The sequence below is a fragment of the Pygocentrus nattereri genome, chromosome 27 (genome assembly GCF_015220715.1).
Source record: "Pygocentrus nattereri isolate fPygNat1 chromosome 27, fPygNat1.pri, whole genome shotgun sequence".
NCBI lineage: Eukaryota > Metazoa > Chordata > Actinopteri > Characiformes > Serrasalmidae > Pygocentrus > Pygocentrus nattereri.
The window spans coordinates 24,041,174-24,068,157 of NC_051237.1; the positions used below are offsets into that span (position 1 = coordinate 24,041,174).

At 39.3% G+C, this 26,984-nt stretch overlaps 2 long non-coding RNA genes and 3 gene segments (V, D, J or C); 3 read left to right on the plus strand and 2 right to left on the minus strand.

The window, feature by feature from the left end:
• Positions 1 to 2,696: 2,696 nt before the first annotated feature.
• On the minus strand, positions 2,697 to 3,522 carry LOC108438393. The segment is given in 2 exon segments: positions 2,697 to 3,292; positions 3,427 to 3,522. Coding segments are annotated over 2 exon segments (354 nt in total).
• Positions 3,519 to 6,074, plus strand: LOC108438445. The segment is given in 2 exon segments: positions 3,519 to 3,540; positions 5,752 to 6,074. Coding segments are annotated over 2 exon segments (345 nt in total).
• A 6,326-nt stretch (positions 6,075 to 12,400) lies between these two features.
• Positions 12,401 to 16,311, plus strand: LOC119262549. The gene is made up of 2 exons (XR_005129743.1): positions 12,401 to 13,187; positions 15,814 to 16,311. It is a non-coding gene; the product is annotated as an uncharacterized LOC119262549 (long non-coding RNA).
• A 5,952-nt stretch (positions 16,312 to 22,263) lies between these two features.
• On the minus strand, positions 22,264 to 23,285 carry LOC108438394. The segment is given in 2 exon segments: positions 22,264 to 23,075; positions 23,210 to 23,285. Coding segments are annotated over 2 exon segments (357 nt in total).
• An 80-nt stretch (positions 23,286 to 23,365) lies between these two features.
• On the plus strand, positions 23,366 to 26,671 carry LOC108438395. The gene is made up of 2 exons (XR_001858690.2): positions 23,366 to 24,144; positions 26,186 to 26,671. It is a non-coding gene; the product is annotated as an uncharacterized LOC108438395 (long non-coding RNA).
• Positions 26,672 to 26,984: the final 313 nt, after the last annotated feature.

A 26,984-nucleotide genomic window follows, 5' to 3' on the forward strand; every position in this document is an offset into this window, starting at 1 on the left:
CTGTCTAGAAAGATAGAGTGGTCTATTGAGTCAAATGCTGCTCTAAGGTCAAGGAGGACTAACAACGACACATTTCCTTGGTCCGTGAATAATAGAAGATCATTTATAATTTTTACTAATGCTGTTTCTGAACTATGATGTGGCCTAAAACCAGACTGAAATTTTTCATGTAGATTATTCCTATGCAAATAAGAGCTTAATTGTTTGGTTACCACTTTTTCCAGTATCTTCGATATAAAGGGGAGATTTGAGATAGGTCTATAATTTGATAGTTCACAGGGATCGAGGTTAGCTTTCTTAATCAGCGGTCTAATTACTGCAAGTTTAAAAGTTTTTGGGATATATCCAAGGCTAAGAGAGGAGTTTATTATTGACAGAATAGGCTTGGTTATTTCTGGTAAGATTTCCTTGAGTAGACCTGTAGGAATTGGGTCCAGAATACAGGTCGATGGTTTTGCAGAAGAAACTATTTTGACTAGTTAATTTTCTTGAAGTAATGTGAACGATTCCAGCCTATCTGCAGTGACTCTAATATTCTCAGGGTCTAGACTGGAATTATAAGCCAGCAGGTTTGTGGAGTTTAACTGTGTGTTCAGAATTTTCTAATTTTTTCGATTTTATCACTAAAGAAATTCATAAAATCATTGCTGCTATAGGCTGATGGCATCTGGGGTTCAGTGACTCTTTTGTTCTCTGTTAGTTTAGAAATTGTGCTAAATAATAGTCTGGGATTGTTCTTATTGTTTTCTATGAGAGAGGAGAGATAGGCTGAGCATGCTGCAGTAAGAGCTCTTCTATAGTCTATAAGGCTCTCCTTCCAGGCGGACTGGAACACTTCTAATTTAGTCAGACCCCATTTTCACTCTAGTTGCCTGGCAGTCTGTTTTAAAGCTCGAGTGTGATCATTATACCAAGGGGCGAGTTTTTTTCTGCCGTACTATTTTGCTTTTTAATGGAGCTACAATGTCTAATGTAGATCGAAGAGTATCCTCTAGGAATTTGGTCATAGTATCTAATTCAGTAGGGTTAGATGTACAGCGGACTGAAGTTGATAACTGCGGGAGGTTTAGGTTACCACTAAACTGGATTTTGTATGAGATTAAGCAATGGTCTGAGACGGCTGTGCTCTGGGGGAGAACAGCTAAGTTAACTATGTCCACACCAGAGGTCAGTATTAAGTCTAGAGTGTGGTTGAGGTAGTGTGTGGGCCCTTTTATAATTTGGGTGAATCCCATGGAGTCTATGATAGATATGAATGCCTTACTTAATGTGTCGTGAGGGTTGTCAATGTGGATATTAAAATCTCGGACAATTAAAATTTTACTTGAAAACGTTATTAAGTTTGATAGAAACTCAGAGAATTCTTGTAAGAACTGAGAATACGGACCGGGTGGCCTGTAAATTGTAAATAATAAACATGAGTTATTAATAATAATGTTAATAAGTTTGAAGACTCTGAACAGTTGGTCGGCACAAACCTTCAAACAAATGATAAAGAACATCTGGACAAAGATTCATGCGGTACCATCAACATCTTCCTCCACAACTGCACTAAAGTCAGCTTGTACTATGCAAAATACACACAAATACAAAGAGACAGTGCATTTTAACAGTTGGATGAAGCAATGAAGGTGTTTTCTACATATTTATATCCAGGCCAGTGTCAAACAAAACTTTATCATATCTCTCTCAAACTTCTGTGATGATCTGTATTCAGCTTCGAGATTACCAAACTCAGCATGAATTCCTCGGTTCTAGAATCTGTAATCCTGTCTTTCACACACACTAAACTCTATTATTCACAATCACTAGTCTATCAGCTTGTTTTTGTGCAGATTTCTGAGTTTTTAATATTATAACCATTCAATCTTTCCTCTGTTTGATGCCTGCTTCACTTTCCCTGTAAACTTCTTTACTTCTATCCTAACTGAACGATGAGGTGCAGCCCAGAGGAGGACGGGTTCTCCTTCAGAGTCTTGGTTCCTTTCAGTGTTTTGTTCTTATGCTCCCAGTGAGGTTCTCCTGCTACCGTCACCCTTCACTTACACTTTAGCTCAGTTGACAAGACTTTTTAAATGGGGAGAATTATCAGGTGGTCCTTTAAAGGAAAAACAAAAATATGAGAATAAAACCAAACTTTTAAAACCAGCAATGTTCAGAACTTTTTCATTCAGAAAATTATTATATTTCGAATGTTATGTAATGAAATCAACTTCCAGAAATTATTAAAGCAGTAATGACCAGGGCTGGGTTCCCCGAAAGCTTCTTGGCACAAAGATGATTCTTAAATGGTCGAGCGATCATCACACTGAAATAAACACTTCATTAATTACTGCCATTGTGGACGTTTTCATTGTTTACCTCTGATTCTGTTCACTGGACTGCCTTAAACTGGACTGCCTCACACCTAAAAACAGAGCTATATATATAGCAGTTATTATTATTTGTGGAAAGTTTAAATTATTAATTTTAAAAATCTATTTTTGATGTCTTTAAGAACGTCAGAGCGAGAATGGCAAAAATTTCTCCACTTAAATGAGAATAAAGCATGTCATCATATCAGGTTCATCTGATTATGTTAGACACACAGCTGACTAACATTTATTCTTTTAACTTTATTATTGATTTGCTTTAAATCATTATAATCAATGTGTTTATAGCTTCATAAATAAAGGTTAATATTAGAGTATTAGTGGCTGGTGTAGTGTAGTGGATAACACTACAACACTAAGTTATTCAGGATCACAGTGTCTGCCAAATTAAACACACTTTGAAGGAAAAGTATGATTTTAAACACAGTGAGTGGTTATTGATTATAAAAAAGTTTAAATTAGACACAGAGGTTTCTTTTATCTGAAGAAAAATAATGAAGGAAATTAAAAACAAAAGCTGCAATTCAAAAATAACAATAACACTGTGGTTCAGTAGCTGCAGCTGCAGCAGTGTAGAGTCTCATCTCTGACCGATGGAGGTTTTTGTACGACTCTTTTTCACTGTGTGAATTCTGGACCACTGTAACCACCCATACAGTAATACTCTCCTGCATCTTCAGGCTGGACTCCACTGATGGTCATCGTAAAGGTGTATCCAGAGTTTGTTCCACTGAATCGCTGTGGAACTCCAGAATTTCTATAACTTGATCCATAAATCAGCGTTTTAGGAGCTGCTCCAGGTTTCAACTGGTACCAACTCATGGCATAACCGATCCCACGATCTGCAACACAGCTGAAGGTGACGGACTGTCCTGGTTCTACAGAACTTCTCTCAGGAGTCTGGACCTCTTGGTGGGATGCTGAAGGAATGAGAACAAACAAGCTAAGAATGAATAAAACCTCCCAAAGTGTCGGAGAACACTGTCAGTGTGGAAAGTTACCAAGTTCCCAGACTCAGCACTTCACCAGACTGTAGAAATAAATAAAGTCTGACCTTGAGGAAAGAAGCCCAGTGCGGTCAGCAGGAGGATCAGAGTGGTCATCATTGTGCTGTGAGGGGCTCTGAAAGGACTGATGTCTCCAACGATGAACCCGCTGCTCTTAAAGAGTGTGGAGCTGTGATCATGCAAAACCTCTTCTACTGACCGACCTTACTGTCCTTCATCTGCTCTCACCCAGAGGCCCTTCATATCCCCTTTTACTGACCTTTAAAACGGATCCAACCTGTTTTCTCAAAAGCGCTGCAGCACAAAGATCACCATCCAAACCAGAACTGTGGGACTTTTTCATTTCTGATATTCCTGTTTTGATCCTGTTTTAACTGTTTATTCACTTTGAAATGTTTCTTCAATTTTTTTCCATTTTGCTGTAAATGAACAGTTTCTCTCATCGTCGTTCCTCCAGTAACTGGCGATATACCGTGATCAGTTTGATCGTCCCTGAATAGTTTAGCTCAGCTAACCTAAATTTTGCTTTGCAGTTTTATTCAGTGTATTTTTTTATTTAAAAACACAGTTAAATTATTTCCCACATTAAGACATTTTTTTTATTTAGAAAAGTGTTTGTTACAATGTAGTTATTTATTAGTCTGTAATTATTGTACTCTTTACTGTTATTAATGACATTTCTGCCCCCTCCCACTCTATTCTTTATAAACACAGTGTTAAATATAAGTTAGGGTTTGTTGATTAAATTATTATTAAATTATTAGAATATTATTAATCGCAGCAGTTAATGTAGTGAACAGTGAAATTATTTTTAATGAGCTGCTGCTTTTCTAACAGAACTGTTCTGTTTATCTTTATGAACATAAAGTCTGAAAAGGGAAGTGAAAGATCTTCAGAACGACTGACAGAACTGAATACGACTATTTTAGAGAACCAAAACAGTGACGCTGATATTAATGTTCAGTGAGCAGATAAACTGAACTCTATATTTAAAAGACACTTTAGAATTTAAAATGACAAGATTCAGAACTTAAAAAAATATTTGGAGCGCGGTTGAAATTCTGCAGGACGGCATGAAGTAAATTAAAGCTTTTACTTACAACCCCATTTCCAAAACAGTTGGGAGGCAATGATCTGCGAATCATGTGAACCATATTTTTAATGTAAAATACTACAAAGTTTACATATCAGATGTTGAAGCTGAGAATTTTTTTTGTTTTTTGAAAAATATTTACCGTTTTGACTTTGATGCCAACAACATGTTCCAGAAAGTTGGGACGGGGGCCTTTTAACAGCACTCTGTGTTTGGAAACTGACACATATTTACATTTACAGCATTAAGCAGACTCACTTTTATCCAGTGTGACTTACAAAAAGTGCTTTGTCTATCTACGGAAAATATCCTTGCTAGTTACAAATAGATTGGAGAGAAAGCCGGTCCTGAACTCAGATACTGCTAGAAACAAAAAGTCCCTGTAGATACCGAGAGAAAGAGAGAAAGAATTAAACACAGCGCAGAGCAATAAAATACAATACAATACAACACAATACACTACAATAAAATACAACACAATACACTACAATAAAATACAATACAATACAACACAATACACTACAATAAAATACAATACAACACAACACAATACACTACAATAAAATACAATACGACACAATACACTACAATAAAATACAACACAATACAACACAATACACTACAATAAAATACAATACAATACAACACAATACACTACAATAAAATACAACACAATACAACACAATACACTACAATAAAAAACAACACAATACAACACAATACACTACAATAAAATACAATACAATACGACACAATACACTACAATAAAATACAACACAATACAACACAATACACTACAATAAAATACAACACAATACAACACAATACAATACAATAAAATACAACACAATACACTACAATAAAATCCAATACAATACAACACAATACACTACAATAAAATCCAATACAATTTGCTTTGTGTTTTAGAGGCTTAACAGCATTTGTGGATGCAGTGATGAACTGTTTTCACAGACAGTGGTTTTCAGAAGTGTTTCTGAGCCCATGCAGTGAGTTCCACTACAGAATCATGTCTGTTTTTATTGCAGTGCAAATACGGGTTTAAGTGCTTTGCACTTCATTGCGTTTTGTTTTTATTTACATTTTGCACAGCATCCAAACTTTTTTGGAAATAGGGTTGTAAAACTTTTCATGGAAATCTATGATGTGACTTGCTGGATGGTGATCCTCCGTTATTCATTTCTCTCTCTGTCTCTCTCTCTCTCTCTCCCTGTCTCTCTGCATCTCTCTCTCTCTGTCCGTCTCTCTCTGGTGTGTCCAGGGGTCACTCAGCCCTCCCTCTCTCTGCTGCCCCCCTCCAGTGAGGAGTTCCAGCAGGGGAAGGCTACACTGCTGTGCTTGGTCAGTAAGGGCTTTCCCTCAGACTGGACGCTGACTTGGAAGGTGGACGGTAGCAGGTGGAGCTCAGGTGTGGTGGTCAGCCCCGGCGTGCTGCAGCAGGTAAACGGCCTGTACAGCTGGAGCAGCACGCTGACCCTCACTGAGGACCAGTGGAGGAAGACGAGGGTAGTGAGCTGTGAGGTCAGTCACGGCTCCAGCACAGCAGTGAAGAGTCTGAACACACAGCAGTGCACCGAGAACTAACACACACACACACACTCTCCACCAGTCTGCAGTGTGTATGAGTGTCCTGCTGACAGCAGCTCCTGCATCATCTTACAGCTCTATCTCAGATCTTCTCATCCTCAACTTCACTTCATTCACTGCTTTAATCACGTCTGCAAAATAAAATCTTTTACAAACTTCACTGTTTTACTTTGATCTGGAATTATTTACACAATTGTTACGACCCCACGGGTAAGCCTAGGGGAAAAGGGGCCAGTAACATATGGTTTCGATGTGATGTTTGCAGCACGAACCAGGAAGGAACAAGACACAACAAGTTCAGCGTCTTTTGTGCCGTTTATTTCACTCCGCACTGGATACGAGTGAGTGAGACCCTCCCCTCATAACAACAATCACCAATATTTACAATATTTACAGTTTTACATTTACATTTTTGCTGTCAAAAGAAAAAACGGACTTCTGGACCCGGACGGCTCCAAAGGAAAGAAATAATCAAAACAAACGGACAAAAAAAAAACTACCCTAGTTCATGGAGTCAGTCACCTAGTGAAAAAGCAAAAACACTGACTACACTAGTCTCCCCAACACAAAACCGAAATACACGGGTTGGCGCCCGCCCCTTACCTAGGGTGTCTATACATTGGGCTGCTACATGATGTAATGAGCGTGCCCTTCTACCCTGTCCAGAACCCCAAGAAAACACAGCAGCAGCGTGAGAGAGCGAGAGAGTGAGAGAGTTGAAATGCAGGAAGGCCAGCAGGACTATCAGTGCAAGGCACTTAAACTGGGCCACTTAACTAACCAGACACACACACACTACACAGTCCCATGAAAACAGTGGAGCACTAAGGAACGAATGAAATCAGCATAGAGCCCAGGGGTAACGCCAGCCGGTCTTCTTTTAAAATCCAAGTCCCTCTTCCAGGGCCTGAACTCTGGTTGATGATTGGCCGCAGTGGGGTACGGGTCCTCTAACGATGACTGACACTGCAGCCAACCTGTAACGGAGATAGGGAGCAAACGAGGGAGGAGACATACAAGCGAGCAATGAGAAAGAGAGATAATCGAAAAGAGAAAAAAAATAACACCGGCCAGAAAAGCTCCCCCTTTCCAGGCCCGACACGTAACACAATGTACACAGGACTGTCCACAAGGGGGCGTTAACCAGCTACACTGACCCAGACTCAGAATTAAGTTAATTTATGATCAAAATGAAATAGAGGAGGAATTGTCCGTGTTCAATACCTTGCAGGAAAATAAGAAACACAAAAGTCTGCCAAGTTTCAACAGTCATGGGCTGTGCATGGTTACATCGTACAGCAGTACATTCAAGTTTTTCTATGTTAAGTAAATTAACAGCCCAAAATGATTGAAAGTGCAGGTGTGATCCAGTTTTGTAGGACTGGATTCTTACCAGCAGTAAATCCAGAAAACAGTAGCTTCCTCTTTATAACCTGGAATTAAGTTACAACCCCAATCCCAATGAAGTTGGGACGTTGTGTAAAACATAAATTTAAACAGAATACAATGATTTGCAAATCCTTTTCAACCTATATTCAATTGAATACACTACAAAGACAAGATATTTAATGTTCAAATGGATAAACTTTACTGTTTTTTTAAAAAAACACGGGGGCGTGTTTAGCACTGTGTTACATCACCTTTCCTTTTAACACTCAGTAAGCGTTTGGGAACTGAGGACACTAATTGTTGAAGCTTTGTAGGTGGAATTCTTTCCCATTCTTGCTTGATGTACAAGTTCAGTTGCTCAACAGTCCGGGGTCTACGTTGTCGTATTTTGCGCTTCATAATGCGCCACACATTTTCAATGGGAGACCGGTCTGGACTGCAGGCAGGCCAGTCTAGTACCCGCATTCTTTTACTATGAAGCCACGCTGTTGTAACACATGCAGAATGTGGCTTGGCATCGTCTTGCTGAAATAAGCAGGATGTCCCTGAAGAAGATGTTACTTGGATGGCAGCAGATGTTGCTCCAAAACCTGAATGTACCTTTCAGCATTAATGGTGCCTTCACAGATGTGCAGGTTACCCCTGCCATGGGCACTAACACACCCCCACACCATCAGAGATGCTGGCTTTTGAACTTTGCGCTGATAACAATCCAGACAGTCCTTTTTCTCTTTGGCCTGGAGGACACGACGTCCGTGATTTCCAAAAACAATTTGAAGTGTGGACTCGTCAGACCACAGGACACTTTTCCACTTTGCGTCAGTCCATCTCAGATGAGCTTGTGCCCAGAGAAGCCGGCGGCGTTTCTGGGTGTTGTTGATATATGGTTTTCGCTTTCCGTTACAGAACGATGTGGGTTTTAAATGCAGTGATGAGGGATCGAAGGTCACGGGCATTCAGTGTTGGTTTTCTGCCTTGTCGCTTACTTGCAGAGATTTCTCCAGATTCTCTGAATCTTTTGATGATATTATGGACTGTAGATGATGAAATCCCTAAATTCCTTGCAATTGCACGATGCGTGAATATTTTCGAAAAACAATAAAGTTTATCCGTTTGAACATTAAATATCTTGTCTTTGTAGTGTATTCAATTGAATATGAATAGGTTGAAAAGGATTTGCAAATCATCGTATTCTGTATTTATTTGTTTTACACAACGTCCCAACTTCACTGGAATTGGGGTTGTACCTCTTGAGATATATAACGTACACAGGACTGTCCACAAGGGGGCATCAAATGAGTACCCTGACTCAGACTTAAAGGTGAGTTACCTCTTAAGATATATAACGCATGCAGAGCCGTCCACAAGGGCGACTCTACCAGGTAAACTGAACCAGGCTCAGAATCAAGTTAACTTATAAATATTTAACATTTAACACTCTAACATTCCTGTCTTATAAAAGCTGCTTTCATTACGGGACGGAAGGGAGGCAGACCCAAGTAGAGAGAAGAAAGCCTGTGAGAAAGGGTCTTAAATGAATATTAGGTGATGGTGTGGCTGGCGGCTCAGGCTTAGGGTCTTAGGCTTAGGCTGGGCCTTTGCAACTCATCAGCCGTTCTGCTCATGCAAATGTGAGTTTCACATCACAAACCCACCCAAACCCCCTGAGACTGAGACAGCTGTTAGAGTTTGGGGGGGGACTTCCATCATTGCAAATGAGATGATCATCAGGGTATCGGCCACTGAAGAAGGCATCATTATCGATCCTGGAGCAACATCCCACACATTCCTCAGACACAATATCTGTGCTGTAGCTTTACGATCAGAACATGGACATGAACACCTGGGTTCTACCACAGTAATACTGTAACATTTGGTTTTCTCTGCACGCTTCCTGGTTCTGGAGGTGTGCAGATTAAAGCAGGATGAGTAATGCCAGTGTTTTATCAAACCTGATGATGCATTTTGGATTGTGGATGTCAGAGCAGAAGCAGGCTGTGATAAACAGACTATAAAGGCTGTGTAGAACTGATCCAGCAGCTCTTGCAGGGTGAATGTCTTCAGCTGCAGGAAACTCAGCAGAGCTCATCCACTGCTGATCTTTCTTTGTGATGGAGTGGATGTTTCACATCAAGTCCCTGGTGCTTGTTGTTCCCATGAATTTAAAGAACTCTACTGCCTTCTTGAAGATGGTGGTGGCTGGCCTCTTATGCAATCTGCAGGGGGTACAGCAGTGGGTTTGTGCTGTTTTCCACGTGTCCTAATACCAATTTCTATAACTATTTTATGTACTGTTGGTTTTATTATTGGAAAAAGAGATTATTGAGGAGCATTCGAGGCAGGAACGTCCATCACATAGCTTCAATAATCTGATTCAGATCAGTTTGAAGACTCTGAAAAGTTGGTCGGCACAAACCTTCAAACAAATGATAAAGAACATCTGGACAAAGATTCATGCGGTACCATCAACATCTTCCTCCACAACTGCACTAAAGTCAGCTTGTACTATGCAAAATACACACAAATACAAAGAGACAGTGCATTGGGGGCAGTCGTGGGCTGGAGGTTAGGGAACTGGCCCTGTGACCGGAAGGTTGCCGGTTCAATCCCCAGCACCGACAGTCCATGACTGAGGTGTCCTTGAGCAAGACACCTAACCCCCAATTGCTCCCCAGGCGCCGTGGATAGGGCTGCCCACTGTGTGTGTGTGCTCACTGCCCCCTAGTGTGTGTGTGGTGTTTCACTTGCATGGATGGGTTAAATGCGGAGATGGAATTTCCATTTCCATTGGGATCAAAACAGTATCACTTAAACTTATTTTAACAGTTGGACAAAGCAAGGAAGGTGTTTTCTACATATTTATATCCAGGCCATTGTCAAACAAAACTTTATGATATCTCTCTAAAACTTCTGTGATGATCTGTATTCAGCTTCGAGATTACCAAACTCAGCATGAATTCCTCGGTTCTAGAATCTGTAATCCTGTCTTTCACACACACTAAACTCTATTATTCACAATCACTAGTCTATCAGCTTGTTTTTGTGCAGATTTCTGAGTTTTTAATATTAATACCATTCAATCTTTCCTCTGTTTGATGCCTGCTTCACTTTCCCTGTAAACGTCTTTACTTCTATCCTAACTGAACGATGAGGTGCAGCCCAGAGGAGGACGGGTTCTCCTTCAGAGTCTTGGTTCCTTTCAGTGTTTTGTTCTTATGCTCCCAGTGAGTTTCTCCTGCTAACGTCACCCTTCACTTACACTTTAGCTCAGTTGACAAGACTTTTTAAATGGGGAGAATTATCAGGTGGCCCTTTAAAGGAAAAACAAAAACATGAGAATAAAACCAAACTTTTAAAACCAGCAATTTTCAGAACTTTTTCATTCAGAAAATTATTATATTTCAAATTTTATATTATTTTATATTATATTATATTATATTATAATTATATTATATGTATGTAATGAAATCAACTTCCAGAAACTATTAAACCAGTAATGACCAGGGCTGGGTTTCCCGAAAGCTTCATGGCACAAAGATGATTCTTAAATGGTCGAGCGATCATCACACTGAAATAAACACTTCATTAATTACTGCCATTGTGGACGTTTCTCATTGTTTACCTCTGATTCTGTTCACAGGACTGCTTTAAACTGGACTGCCTCACACCTAAAAACACAGCTATATATATAGCAGTTATTATTATTCATGGAAAGTTTGAATTATTAATTTTAAAAATCTATTTTTGATGTCTTTAAGAACGTCAGAGCGAGAATGGCAAAAATTTCTCCACTTAAATGAGAATAAAGCATGTCATCATATCAGGTTCATCTGATTATGTTAGACACACAGCTGACTAACATTTATTCTTTTAACTTTATTATTGATTTGCTTTAAATCATTATAATCAATGTGTTTACAGCTTCATAAATAAAGGTTAATATTAGAGTATTAGTGGCTGGTGTAGTGTAGTGGATAACACTTCTGCCCTCCAAGCTGGTGACTGGAGTTCAATCACTTGTCTGGACGAATACTTTACCAATGAGAGTCTTTAGGCAAGACGTCTAACGCGAGCCCTTCACCTACCTGTGTAAAACAATCAAACTAAGTTACTCAGGATCACAGTGTCTGCCAAATTAAACACACTTTGAAGGAAAAGTATGATTTTAAACACAGTGAGTGGTTATTGATTATAAAAAAGTTTAAATTAGACACAGAGGTTTCTTTTATCTGAAGAAAAATAATGAAGGAAATTAAAAACAAAAGCTGCAATTCAAAAATAACAATAACACGGTGGTTCAGTAGCTGCAGCTGCAGCAGTGTAGAGTCTCATCTCTGACCGATTTTTGTATGACTCTTTTTCACTGTGTGAATTCTGGACCACTGTAACGACCCATACAGTAATACGCTCCTGCATCTTCAGGCTGGACTCCACTGATGGTCATTGTAAAGGTGTATCCAGAGTTTGTTCCACTGAATCGCTGTGGAACTCCAGAGCTTCTATAACTTGATCTGTAAATCAGCAGTTTAGGAGCTGCTCCAGGTTTCAACTGGTACCAACTCATGTTATAATCGATCCCACGATCTGCAACACAGCTAATGTCCTGGTTCTACAGAACTTCTCTCAGGAGTCTGGACCTCTTGGTGGGACGCTGAAGGAATGAGAACAAACAAGCTAAGAATGAATAAAACCTCCCGAAGTGTAGGAGAACACTGTCAGTGTGGAAAGTTACCAAGTTCCCAGACTCAGCACTTCACCAGACTGTAGAAATAAATAAAGTCTGACCTTGAGGAAAGAAGCCCAGTGCGGTCAGTAGGAGGATCAGAGTGGTCATCATTGTGCTGTGAGGGGCTCTGAAAGGACTGATGTCTCCAACGATGAACCCGCTGCTCTTAAAGAGTGTGGAGCTGTGATCATGCAAAACCTCTTCTACTGACCGACCTTACTGTCCTTCATCTGCTCTCACCCAGAGGCCCTTCATATCCCCACACATTTAGTCCATTATATAAACCTACAGATTTTACTGACCTTTAAAACGGATCCAACCTGTTTTCTCAAAAGCGTTGCAGCACAAAGATCACCATCCGAACCAGAACTGTGGGACTTTTTCATTTCTGATATTTCTGTTTTGATCCTGTTTTAACTGTTTATTCACTTTGAAAAGTTTCTTAAATTTTTTTTTCTATTTTGCTGTAAATGAACAGTTTCTCTCATCGTCGTTCCTCCAGTAACGGGCGATATACCGTGATCAGTTTGATCGTCCCTGAATAGTTTAGCTCAGCTGTTTTTAGACGGTCAGTTAATGAGATTAACTCACTGCAGTGGATGTTTGATGGAGCACCCAAACCGAATGTTGGACTAAGTGCAGTATCAGAGTGTGAGACCGATCATTTGATCCTGAACTGAACGACTGAGGAAATCCTGCTGATCCAGAGGCAGAAAAAGGTCTGCATTCTGCAGGAAAGAGATTCAACATCACGAAAGTCAGAAATGAATGTAGATAATAAACTGAGCAGTAAACTATGAGCTGGAAGCCTCGTCTGCAGTGAGAGTGATCTGTGCTCCTGTAAACTGCTGTAGATGATGAAGATCCTGTAGAAGGTTTGGGTTTCTCTGAGTTAAACAGTGCAGTTTCAGTGCAGGAGGTTTTTGTACAGACACTCAATGAGTTTCTATCACTGTGGTTCGTTTTCGGTGGAGGAACTAAACTCTCTGTTGGACGTGAGTCATTTTTTATTCTCTTTATAACAAAGTATTTAGTTCAGAATACTAAATATATGAATATGGATACGGAAATTTATAAATATGGATAAAAATATTAAATATGACAATTTAATTTAGCATCTTTAATAAAATATAATTCAACATATTACAGTGTATGTTTACATCATTATTTCAGTTTAGCCACTTGAGTGTATTTTAATTAGAATGTTGCATTAATTTTCTTTATTTCATTCATACAAATCATGACTTAATTTAACATAATAAACATGTGGATATATTGAATGCCAGAGTGTTTTAGAATATTCTCTAAATAAGAGACTTTTTACTTGTTAATATTATTGTAAATATATTACCTGAATATGTTTCATTGTTTTTATGTCTTACTATTTAAATTTTATTACTTCTACTGTTTTATTACTTTTAATTTTGTAGATTTTACAAAAATTAAACAGGGCAGAAGTTGACTTCTGATGTGTTTTTAAGATTTGAATTGAGATAAAATATCACTTTTAATCAAAACCTAAATTTTGCTTTGCAGTTTTATTCAGTGTATTTTTTTATTTAAAAACACAGTTAAATTGTTTCCCACATTAAGACATTTTTTTATTTAGAAAAGTGTTTATTACAATGTAGTTATTTATTAGTCTGTAATTATTGTACTCTTTACTGTTATTAATGATTTTTTTTCACTCTGTTCTTTATAAACACAATGTCTCTTAAATAGAAATTAGAGTTTGTTGATTAGTCTGTAATTATTGCACTCGTTACTGTAATTAATGACCTTTCTGCCCCCCCCCCCCCCCCCCCCCCCCACTCTGTTCTTTATAAACACAGTGTTAAATATAAGTTAGGGTTGGTTGATTAAATTATTATTAAATTATTAGAATATTATTAATCGCAGCAGTTAATGTAGTGAACAGTGAAATTAGTTCTAATGAGCTGCTGCTTTTCTAACAGAACTGTTCTGTTTATCTTTATGAACATAAAGTCTGAAAAGGGAAGTGAAAGATCTTCAGAACGACTGACAGAACCGAATACGACTATTTTAGAGAACCAAAACAATGACGCTGATATTAATGTTAAGTGAGCAGATAAACTTACAACCCCATTTCCAAAAAAGTTGGGAGGCAATGATCTGCAAATTATGTGAACCATATTTTTAATGTAAAATACTACAAAGTTTACATATCAGATGTTGAAGCTGAGAAATTTTTTTGTTTTTTGAAAAATATTTACCGTTTTGACTTTGATGCCAACAACACGTTCCAAAAAGTTGGGACGGGGGCCTTTTAACAGCACTCTGTGTTTGGAAACTGACACATATTTACATTTACAGCATTTAGCAGACTCACTTTTATCCAGTGTGACTTACAAAAGCTTTGTCTATCTACGGAAAGTATCCTTGCTAGTAACAAATAGATTGGAGAGAAAGCCGGTCCTGAACTCAGATACTGCTAGAAACAAAAAGTCCCTGTAGATACTGAGAGAAAGAGAGACAGAATTAAACACAGCGCAGAGCAATGTAATACAATACAATACAACACAATACACTACAATAAAATACAATACAATACACTACAATAAAATACAACACAATACGACACAATACACTACAATAAAATACAACACAATACAACACAATACACTACAATAAAATACAATACAATACAACACAATACACTACAATAAAATACAACACAATACAACACAATACACTACAATAAAATACAATACAACACAATACACTACAATAAAATACAATACAACACAACACAATACACTACAATAAAATACAACACAATACAACACAATACACTACAATAAAATACAATACAATACAACACAATACACTACAATAAAATACAACACAATACAACACAATACACTACAATAAAATACAATACAATACAACACAATACACTACAATAAAATACAACACAATACAACACAATACACTACAATAAAATACAATACAACACAATACACTACAATAAAATACAATACAACACAACACAATACACTACAATAAAATACAACACAATACAACACAATACACTACAATAAAATACAATACAATACAACACAATACACTACAATAAAATACAATACAATACAACACAATACACTACAATAAAATACAATACAACACAACACAATACACTACAATAAAATCCAATACAATACAACACAATACACTACAATAAAATACAATACAATACAACACAATACACTACAATAAAATACAATACAATTTGCTTTGTGTTTTAGAGGCTTAACAGCATTTGTGGATGCAGTGATGAACTGTTTTCACAGACAGTGGTTTTCAGAAGTCTTTCTGAGCCCATGCAGTGATTTCCACTACAGAATCATGTCTGTTTTTATTGCAGTGCAAATACAGGTTTAAGTGCTTTCACTTCATTGCATTTTGTTTTTATTTACATTTTGCACAGCATTCAAACTTTTTTGGAAATAGGGTTGTAAAACTTTTCATGGAAATCTATGATGTGACTTGCTGGATGGTGATCCTCCGTTATTCATTTCTCTCTCTGTCTCTCTCTCTCTCTCTCTCTCCCTGTCTCTCTGCACCTCTCTCTCTCTGTCCGTCTCTCTCTGGTGTGTCCAGGGGTCACTCAGCCCTCCCTCTCTCTGCTGCCCCCCTCCAGTGAGGAGTTCCAGCAGGGGAAGGCTACACTGCTGTGTTTGGTCAGTAAGGGCTTTCCCTCAGACTGGACGCTGACTTGGAAGGTGGACGGTAGCAGGTGGAGCTCAGGTGTGGTGGTCTGCCCCGGCGTGCTGCAGCAGGTAAACGGCCTGTACAGCTGGAGCAGCACGCTGACCCTCACTGAGGATCAGTGGAGGAAGACGAGGGTAGTGAGCTGTGAGGTCAGTCACGGCTCCAGCACAGCAGTGAAGAGTCTGAACACACAGCAGTGCACCGAGAACTAACACACACACACACACACACACACACACTCTCCACCAGTCTGCAGTGTGTATGAGTGTCCTGCTGACAGCAGCTCCTGCATCATCTTACAGCGCCATCTCAGATCTTCTCATCCTCAACTTCACATCATTCACTGCTTTAATCACGTCTGCAAAATAAAATCTTTTACAAACTTCACTGTTTTACTTTGATCTGGAATTATTTACACAATTGTTACGACCCCACGGGTAAGCCTAGGGGAAAAGGGGCCAGTAACATATGGTTTCGATGTGATGTTTGCAGCACGAACCAGGAAGGAACAAGACACAACAAGTTCAGCGTCTTTTGTGCCGTTTATTTCACTCCACACCGGATACGAGTGAGTGAGACCCTCCCCTCATAACAACAATCACCAATATTTACAATATTTACAGTTTTACATTTACATTTTTGCTGTCAAAAGAAAAAATGGACTTCTGGACCCGGACGGCTCCAAAGGAAAGAAATAATCAAAACAAACGGACAAAAAAAAACTACCCTAGTTCGTGGAGTCAGTCACCTAGTGAGAAAAAAAAAACGCTGGCTACACTAGTCTCCCCAACACAAAACCGAAATACACGGGTTGGCGCCCGCCCCGTACCTAGGGTGTCTATACATTGGGCTGCTACGTGATGTAATGAGCGTGCCCTTCTACCCTGTCCAGAACCCCAAGAAAACACAGCAGCAGCGTGAGAGAGTGAGAGAGTTGAAATGCAGGAAAGCCAGCAGGACTATCAGTGCAAGGCACTTAAACTTAAACTGGGCCACTTAACTAACCAGACACACACACACTACACAGTCCCATGAAAACAGTGGAGCAGTAAGGAACAAATGAAACCAGCTTAGAGCCCAGGGGTAACGCCAGCCTCTTCACGAGCTTCGCTGGTCTTCTTTTAAAATCCAAGTCCCTCTTCCAGGGCCTGAACTCTGACTGATGATTGGCCGCAGTGGGGTACGGGTCCTATAACGATGACTGACACTGCAGCCAACCTGTAACGGAGATAGGGAGCAAACAAGGGAGGAGACATACAAGCAAGAAAGAGAGAGAGAATAGAAAAGAGAAAAAAAATAACACTGGCCAGAAAAGCCCCCCCTTTCCAGGCCCGACACGTAACAATGTACACAAGACTGTCCACAAGGGGGCGTTAACCAGCTACACTGACCCAGACTCAGAATTAAGTTAATTTATGATCAATACATTTTTATTGTTTCACCAAACAATAAACAACAGGAGGACAGGGAGCCACAGACAACCTAAACAAAAATAAAGAGCAAAAGTGATCACAGGTACAATCATCAGACAAAATGAAATAGAGGAGGAATTGTCCGTGTTCAATACCTTGCAGGAAAATACGAAACACAAAAGTCTGCCAAGTTTCAACAGTCATGGGCTGAGCATGGTTACATCGTACAGCAGTAGTTTCAAGTTTTTCTATGTTAAGTAAATTAACAGCCCAAAATGATTGAAAGTGCAGGTGTGATCCAGTTTTGTAGGACTGGATTCTTACCAGCAGTAAATCCAGAAAACAGTAGCTTCCTCTTTATAACCTGGAATTAAGTTACAACCCCAATTCCAATGAAGTTGGGACGTTGTGTAAAACATAAATAAAAACAGAATACAATTATTTGCAAATCCTTTTCAACCTATATCGAATACACTACAAAGACAAGATATTTAATGTTCAAATGGATAAACTTTACTGTTTTTTGAAAAAGTTGAAGCTTTGTAGGTGGAATTCTTTCCCATTCTTGCTTGTTGTACAACTTCAGTTGCTCAGCAGTCCGGGGTCTCCGTTGTCATATTTTGCGCTTCATAATGCTCCTCACATTTTCAATGGGAGACCGGTCTGGACTGCAGGCAGGCCAGTCTAGTACCCACACTCTTTTACTACGAAGCCACGCTGTTGTAACACATGCAGAATGTGGCTTGGCATTGTCTTGCTGAAATAATCAGGATGTCCCTGAAAAAGACGTTACTTGGATGGCAGCAGATGTTGCTCCAAAACCTGAATGTACCTTTCAGCATTAATGGTGCCTTCACAGATGTGCAAGTTACCCCTGCCATGGGCACTAACACACCCCCACACCATCAGAGATGCTGGCTTTTGAACTTTGCGCTGATAACAATCCAGACAGTCCTTTTCCTCTTTGGCCCGGAGGACACGACGTCCATGATTTCCAAAAACAATTTGAAGTGTGGACTCGTCAGACCACAGGACACTTTTCCACTTTGCGTCAGTCCATCTCAGATGAGCTCGGGCCCAGAGAAGCCGGCGGCGTTTCTGGGTGTTGTTGATATATGGCTTTCGCTTTCCGTTACAGAGTGATGTCGGTTTTTAATGCAGTGCCACCTGAGGGATCGAAGGTCACGGGCATTCAGTGTTGGTTTTCTGCCTTGTCGCTTACTTGCAGAGATTTCTCCAGATTCTCTGAATCTTTTGATGATATTATGGACTGTAGATGATGAAATCCCTAAATTCCTTGCAATTGTACGATGCGTGAATATTTTCGAAAAACAATAAAGTTTATCCGTTTGAACATTAAATATCTTGTCTTTGTAGTGTATTCAATTGAATATGAATAGGTTGAAAAGGATTTGCAAATCATCGTATTCTGTTTTTATTTGTTTTACACAACGTCCCCACTTCACTGGAATTGGGGTTGTACCTCTTGAGATATATAACGTACACAGGACTGTCCACAAGGGGGCATCAAATGAGTACCCTGACTCAGACTTAAAGGTGAGTTACCTCTTAAGATATATAACGCATGCAGAGCCGTCCACAAGGGTGTCTCTACCAGGTAAACTGAACCAGACTCAGAATCATGTTATCTCTCTAATATTTAACATTTAACACTCTAACATTCCTGTCTTATGAAAGCTGCTTTCATTACGGGATGGCAGGGAGGCAGACCCAAGTAGAGAGAGGAAAGCCTGTGAGAAAGGGTTTTAAATGAATATTAGGTGATGGTGTGGCTGGCGGCTCAGGCTTAGGGTCTTAGGCTTAGGCTGGGCCTTTGCAACTCATCAGCCGTTCTGCTCATGCAAATATGAGTTTCACATCACAAATCCACCCAAACCCCCTGAGATTGAGACAGCTGTGAGAGTTTGGGGGGGACTTCCATCATTGCAAATGAGATGATCATCAGGTTATCGGCCACTGAAGAAGGCATCATTATTGATCCTGGAGCGACATCCCACACATTCCTCAGATACAATATCAGTGCTGTAGCTTTACGATCAAAACATGGACATGAACACCTGGGTTCTACCACAGTAATACTGTAACATTTGGCTTTTTCTGCACCTGGTTCCTGGTTCTGGAGGTGTGCAGATAAAGCAGGATGAGTAATGCCAGTGTTTCATCAAACCTGATGAAGACCAACCCCTGAAAAAACAGCCCCATATCATCATCTCTCCTCCACCAAATTTTACAGCTGGCACAGTGCAGTCAGGCAGGTAACATTCTCCTGGAATTTGCCAGACCCAGACTAGTCCATCAGACTGGCGGATAGAGAAGCTGATTGGAATTGTATTCTGTGGAGTGACCACTGCTCCAGAGTCCAGTGGCGGCGCTTTCCTACACTTCATCCGACGTATGGCAACGTAAGACTTGCATGCAGCTGCTTGACCATGGAAACCCTGCCATGAAGCTCCCGGTGCAGTTTCTGTGCTAATACTGATGCCAGAGGAGGTTTGAACTCTGTAGGTATTGATCAGCAAAGCACTGGAGACTTTTATGCTGTGTTCCTCAGAACTTGGTGACCCGCTCTGTAACTTTACATGGTCCAACATTTCATGACTGAGTTGCTGTGATTCCCAAACAATTCCACTTTTCAATAATTCCACTCAAATGTGATCATGGAATATCTGGCAGGGAAGAAATTTCAGTGGCATCCTATTACGGTACCATGCTAGAATCTAGTGAGCTCTACAGAACAATCCATTCTTTCACAAGACTGAAAGAAACACCAAAAGGTTTGTCATCATACCCCTCTCAAACTGACTGTCAGGGCCCTTTACAGGAAAAACAAATCGAATGAGAACTTAAAATTCAGCAGCTATTGCACCCGCGACCCTGACGGAGAAGTGGCTTGGGAAATGGATGGATGAATGGATGGATGGATGGATGGATGGATGGATGGATGGGTGGACTCAAGTTGCAGCAGCTCCACAGTGCTGCTCTGATCTTCATCAGCCATTCTGCTCATGCAAATCTGAGTTTCACATCACAAACCCACCCAAACTCCCTGAGACTGAGACAGCTGTGGGAGTTTAGGGGGATTTCCATCACTGCAAATGAGATGATCATCAGGTTATTGACCACTGAAGAAGGCATCATTATCGATCCTGGAGCGACATCCCACACATTCCTCAGACACAATATCAGTGCTGTAGCTTTACGATCAGAACATGGACATGAACACCTGGGTTCTACCACAGTAATACTGTAACATTTGGTTTTCTCTGCACGCTTCCTGGTTCTGGAGGTGTGCAGATAAAGCAGGATGAGTAATGCCAGTGTTTTATCAAACCTGATAATGCATTTTGGATTGTGGATGTCAGAGCAGAAGCAGGCTGTGATAAACAGGCTATAAAGGCTGTGTAGAACTGATCCAGCAGCTCTTGCAGGGTGAATGTCTTCAGCTGCATGAAACTCAGCAGAGCTCATCCACTGCTGATCTTTCTTTGTGATGGAGTGGATGTTTCACATCAAGTCCCTGGTGCTTGTTGTTCCCATGAATTTAAAGAACTCTACTGCCTTCTTGAAGATGGTGGTGGCTGGCCTCTTATGCAATCTGCAGGGGGTCCAGCAGTGGGTTTGTGCTGTTTTCCACGTGTCCTAATACCAATTTCTATAACTATTTTATGTACTGTTTTATTATTGGAAAAAGAGATTATTGAGGAGCATTCGAGGCAGGAACGTCCATCACATAGCTTCAATAATCTGATTCAGATCAGTTTGAAGACTCTGAAAAGTTGGTCGGCACAAACCTTCAAACAAATGATAAAGAACATCTGGACAAAGATTCATGCGGTACCATCAACATCTTCCTCCACAACTGCACTAAAGTCAGCTTGTACTATGCAAAATACACACAAATACAAAGAGACAGTGCATTTTAACAGTTGGATGAAGCAATGAAGGTGTTTTCTACATATTTATATCCAGGCCAGTGTCAAACAAAACTTTATCATATCTCTCTCAAACTTCTGTGATGATCTGTATTCAGCTTCGAGATTACCAAACTCAGCATGAATTCCTCGGTTCTAGAATCTGTAATCCTGTCTTTCACACACACTAAACTCTATTATTCACAATCACTAGTCTATCAGCTTGTTTTTGTGCAGATTTCTGAGTTTTTAATATTATAACCATTCAATCTTTCCTCTGTTTGATGCCTGCTTCACTTTCCCTGTAAACTTCTTTACTTCTATCCTAACTGAACGATGAGGTGCAGCCCAGAGGAGGACGGGTTCTCCTTCAGAGTCTTGGTTCCTTTCAGTGTTTTGTTCTTATGCTCCCAGAGAGGTTCTCCTGCTACCGTCACCCTTCACTTACACTTTAGCTCAGTTGACAAGACTTTTTAAATGGGGAGAATTATCAGGTGGCCCTTTAAAGGAAAAACAAAAACATGAGAATAAAACCAAACTTTTAAAACCAGCAATGTTCAGAACTTTTTCATTCAGAAAATTATTATATTTCGAATGTTATGTAATGAAATCAACTTCCAGAAACTATTAAAGCAGTAATGACCAGGGCTGGGTTTCCCGAAAGCTTCTTGGCACAAAGATGATTCTTAAATGGTCGAGCGATCATCACACTGAAATAAACACTTCTTTAATTACTGCCATTGTGGATGTTTTCATTGTTTACCTCTGATTCTGTTCACAGGACTGCCTTAAACTGGACTGCCTCACACCTAAAAACACAGCTATATATAGCAGTTATTATTATTCATGGAAAGTTTAAATTATTAATTTTAAAAATCTATTTTTGATTTCTTTAAGAACGTCAGAGCGAGAATGGCAAAAATTCTCCACTTAAATGAGAATAAAGCATGTCATCATATCAGGTTCATCTGATTATCTTAGACACACAGCTGACAAACATTTATTCTTTTAACTTTATTATTGATTTGCTTTAAATCATTATAATCAATGTGTTTATAGCTTAATAAATAAAGGTTAATATTAGAGTATTAGTGGCTGGTGTAGTGTAGTGGATAACACTTCTGCCCTCCAATCTGTTGACTGGAGTTCAATCACTTGTCTGGACGAATACTTTACCAATGAGAGTCTTTAGGCAAGACGTCTAACGCGACCTTCACCTACCTGTGTAAAACAATCAAACTAAGTTACTCAGGATCACAGTGTCTGCCAAATTAAACACACTTTGAAGGAAAAGTATGATTTTAAACACAGTGAGTGGTTATTGATTATAAAAAAGTTTAAATTAGACACAGAGGTTTCTTTTATCTGAAGAAAAATAATGAAGGAAATTAAAAACAAAAGCTGCAATTCAAAAATAACAATAACACTGTGGTTCAGTAGCTGCAGCTGCAGCAGTGTAGAGTCTCATCTCTGACCGATGGAGGTTTTTGTACGACTCTTTTTCACTGTGCGGACACGGCACTAAAGTCATAGTAACCCATACAGTAATACTCTCCTGCATCTTCAGGCTGGACTCCACTGATGGTCATCGTAAAGGTGTATCCAGAGTTTGTTCCACTGAATCGCTGTGGAACTCCAGAATTTCTATAACTTGATCCGTAAATCAGCAGTTTAGGAGCTGCTCCAGGTTTCAACTGGTACCAACTCATGAGATAACCGATCCCACGATCTGCAACACAGCTGAAGGTGACGGACTGTCCTGGTTCTACAGAACTTCTCTCAGGAGTCTGGACCTCTTGGTGGGACGCTGAAGGAATGAGAACAAACAAGCTAAGAATGAATAAAACCTCCTGAAGTGTAGGAGAACACTGTCAGTGTGGAAAGTTACCAAGTTCCCAGACTCAGCACTTCACCAGACTGTAGAAATAAATAAAGTCTGACCTTGAGGAAAGAAGCCCAGTGCGGTCAGCAGGAGGATCAGAGTGGTCATCATTGTGCTGTGAGGGGCTCTGAAAGGACTGATGTCTACAATGAGGAACACGCTGCTCTTAAAGAGTGTGGAGCTGTGATCATGCAAAACCTCTTCTACTGACCGACCTTACTGTCCTTCATCTGCTCTCACCCAGAGGCCCTTCATATCCCCACACATTTAGTCCATTATAGAAACCTACAGATTTTACTGACCTTTAAAATGGATCCAACCTGTTTTCTCAAAAGCGTTGCAGCACAAAGATCACCATCCGAACCAGAACTGTGGGACTCTTTCTTTTCTGATATTTCTGTTTTGATCCTGTTTTAACTGTTTATTCACTTTGAAATGTTTCTTCAATTTTTTTTTCATTTTGCTGTAAATGAACAGTTTCTCTCATCGTCGTTCCTCCAGTAACTGGCGATATACCGTGATCAGTTTGATCGTCCCTGAATAGTTTAGCTCAGCTGTTTTTAGACGGTCAGTTAATGAGATTAACTCACTGCAGTGGATGTTTGATGGAGCACCCAAACCGAATGTTGGACTAAGTGCAGTATCAGAGTGTGAGACCGATCATTTGATCCTGAACTGAACGACTGAGGAAATCCTGCTGATCCAGAGGCAGAAAAAGGTCTGCATTCTGCAGGAAAGAGATTCAACATCACGAAAGTCAGAAATGAATGTAGATAATAAACTGAGCAGTAAACTATGAGCTGGAAGCCTCGTCTGCAGTGAGAGTGATCTGTGCTCCTGTAAACTGCTGTAGATGATGAAGATCCTGTAGAAGGTTTGGGTTTCTCTGAGTTAAACAGTGCAGTTTCAGTGCAGGAGGTTTTTGTACAGACACTCAGTGAGTTTCTATCACTGTGGTACGTTTTCGGTGGAGGAACTAAACTCTCTGTTGGACGTGAGTCATTTTTTATTCTCTTTATAACAAAGTATTTAGTTCAGAATGCTAAATATATGAATATGGATACGGAAATGTATAAATATGGATAAAAATATTAAATATGACAATTTAATTTAGCATCTTTAATAAAATATAATTCAACATATTACAGTATATGTTTACATCATTATTTCAGTTTAGCCACTTGAGTGTATTTTAATTAGAATGTTGCATTAATTTTCTTTATTTCATTCATACAAATCATGACTTAATTTAACATAATAAAAATGTGGATATATTGAATGCCAAAGTTGTTTTAGAATATTCTCTAAATAAGAGACTTTTTACTTGTTAATATTATTGTAAATATATTACCTGAATATGTTTCATTTTTTTATGTCTTACTATTGAAATTTTATTACTTCTACCGTTTTATTACTTTTAATTTTGTAGATTTTACAAAAATTAAACAGGGCAGAAGTTGACTTCTGATGTGTTTTTAAGATTTGAATTGAGATAAAATATCACTTTTAATCAAAACCTAAATTTTGCTTTGCAGTTTTATACAGTGTATTTTTTTATTTAAAAACACAGTTAAATTGTTTCCCACATTAAGACATTTTTTTATTTAGAAAAGTGTTTATTACAATGTAGTTATTTATTAGTCTGTAATTATTGTACTCTTTACTGTTATTAATGATTTTTTTTCACTCTGTTCTTTATAAACACAATGTCTCTTAAATAGAATTTAGAGTTTGTTGATTAAATAGTCTGTAATTATTGCACTCGTTACTGTAATTAATGACATTTCTGCCCCCCCACTCTATTCTTTATAAACACAGTGTTAAATATAAGTTAGGGTTTGTTGATTAAATTATTATTAAATTATTAGAATATTATTAATCGCAGCAGTTAATGTAGTGAACAGTGAAATTAGTTCTAATGAGCTGCTGCTTTTCTAACAGAACTGTTCTGTTTATCTTTATGAACATAAAGTCTGAAAAGGGAAGTGAAAGATCTTCAGAACGACTGACAGAACCGAATACGACTATTTTAGAGAACCAAAACAGTGTCGCTGATATTAATGTTCAGTGCGCAGATAAACTTACAACCCCATTTCCAAAAAAGTTGGGAGGCAATGATCTGCAAATCATGTGAACCATATTTTTAATGTAAAATACTACAAAGTTTACGTATCAGATGTTGAAGCTGAGAAATTTTTTTGTTTTTTGAAAAATATTTACCGTTTTGACTTTGATGCCAACAACACGTTCCAAAAAGTTGGGACGGGGGCCTTTTAACAGCACTCTGTGTTTGGAAACTGACACATATTTACATTTACAGCATTTAGCAGACTCACTTTTATCCAGTGTGACTTACAAAAAGTGCTTTGTCTATCTACGGAAAATATCCTTGCTAGTTACAAATAGATTGGACAGAAAGCCGGTCCTGAACTCAGATACTGCTAGAAACAAAAAGTCCCTGTTGATCCCGAGAGAAAGAGAGACAGAATTAAACACAGCGCAGAGCAATAAAATACAATACAATACAACACAATACACTACAATAAAATACAATACAGTACAACACAATACACTACAATAAAATCCAATACAATACAACACAATACACTACAATAAAATACAATACAATACAACACAATACACTACAATAAAATACAATACAATTTGCTTTGTGTTTTAGAGGTTTAACAGCATTTGTGGATGCAGTGATGAACTGTTTTCACAGACAGTGGTTTTCAGAAGTCTTTCTGAGCCCATGCAGTGATTTCCACTACAGAATCATGTCTGTTTTTATTGCAGTGCAAATATGGGGTTTAAGTGCTTTGCACTTCATTGCATTTTGTTTTTATTTACATTTTGCACAGCATCCAAACTTTTTTGGAAATAGGGTTGTAAAACTTTTCATGGAAATCTATGATGTGACTTGCTGGACGGTGATCCTCCGTTATTCATTTCTCTCTCTGTCTCTCTCTCTCTCTCTCTCCCTGTCTCTCTGCATCTCTCTCTCTCTGTCCGTCTCTCTCTGGTGTGTCCAGGGGTCACTCAGCCCTCCCTCTCTCTGCTGCCCCCCTCCAGTGAGGAGTTCCAGCAGGGGAAGGCTACACTGCTGTGCTTGGTCAGTAAGGGCTTTCCCTCAGACTGGACGCTGACTTGGAAGGTGGACGGTAGCAGGTGGAGCTCAGGTGTGGTGGTCAGCCCCGGCGTGCTGGTAAACGGCCTGTACAGCTGGAGCAGCACGCTGACCCTCACTGAGGACCAGTGGAGGAAGACGAGGGTAGTGAGCTGTGAGGTCAGTCACGGCTCCAGCACAGCAGTGAAGAGTCTGAACACACAGCAGTGCACCGAGAACTAACACACACACACACACACACACTCTCCACCAGTCTGCAGTGTGTATGAGTGTCCTGCTGACAGCAGCTCCTGCATCATCTTACAGCTCCATCTCAGATCTTCTCATCCTCAACTTCACTTCATTCACTGCTTTAATCACGTCTGCAAAATAAAATCTTTTACAAACTTCACTGTTTTACTTTGATCTGGAATTATTTACACAATTGTTACAACCCCACGGGTAAGCCTAGGGGAAAAGGGGCCAGTAACATATGGTTTCGATGTGATGTTTGCAGCATGAACCAGGAAGGAACAAGACACAACAAGATCAGCGTCTTTTGTGCCTTTTATTTCACTCCGCACCAGATACGAGTGAGTGAGACGTTGGGACGTTGTGTAAAACATAAATAAAAACAGAATACAATGATTTGCAAATCCTTTTCAACCTATATTCAATCGAATACACTACAAAGACAAGATATTTAATGTTCAAATGGATAAACT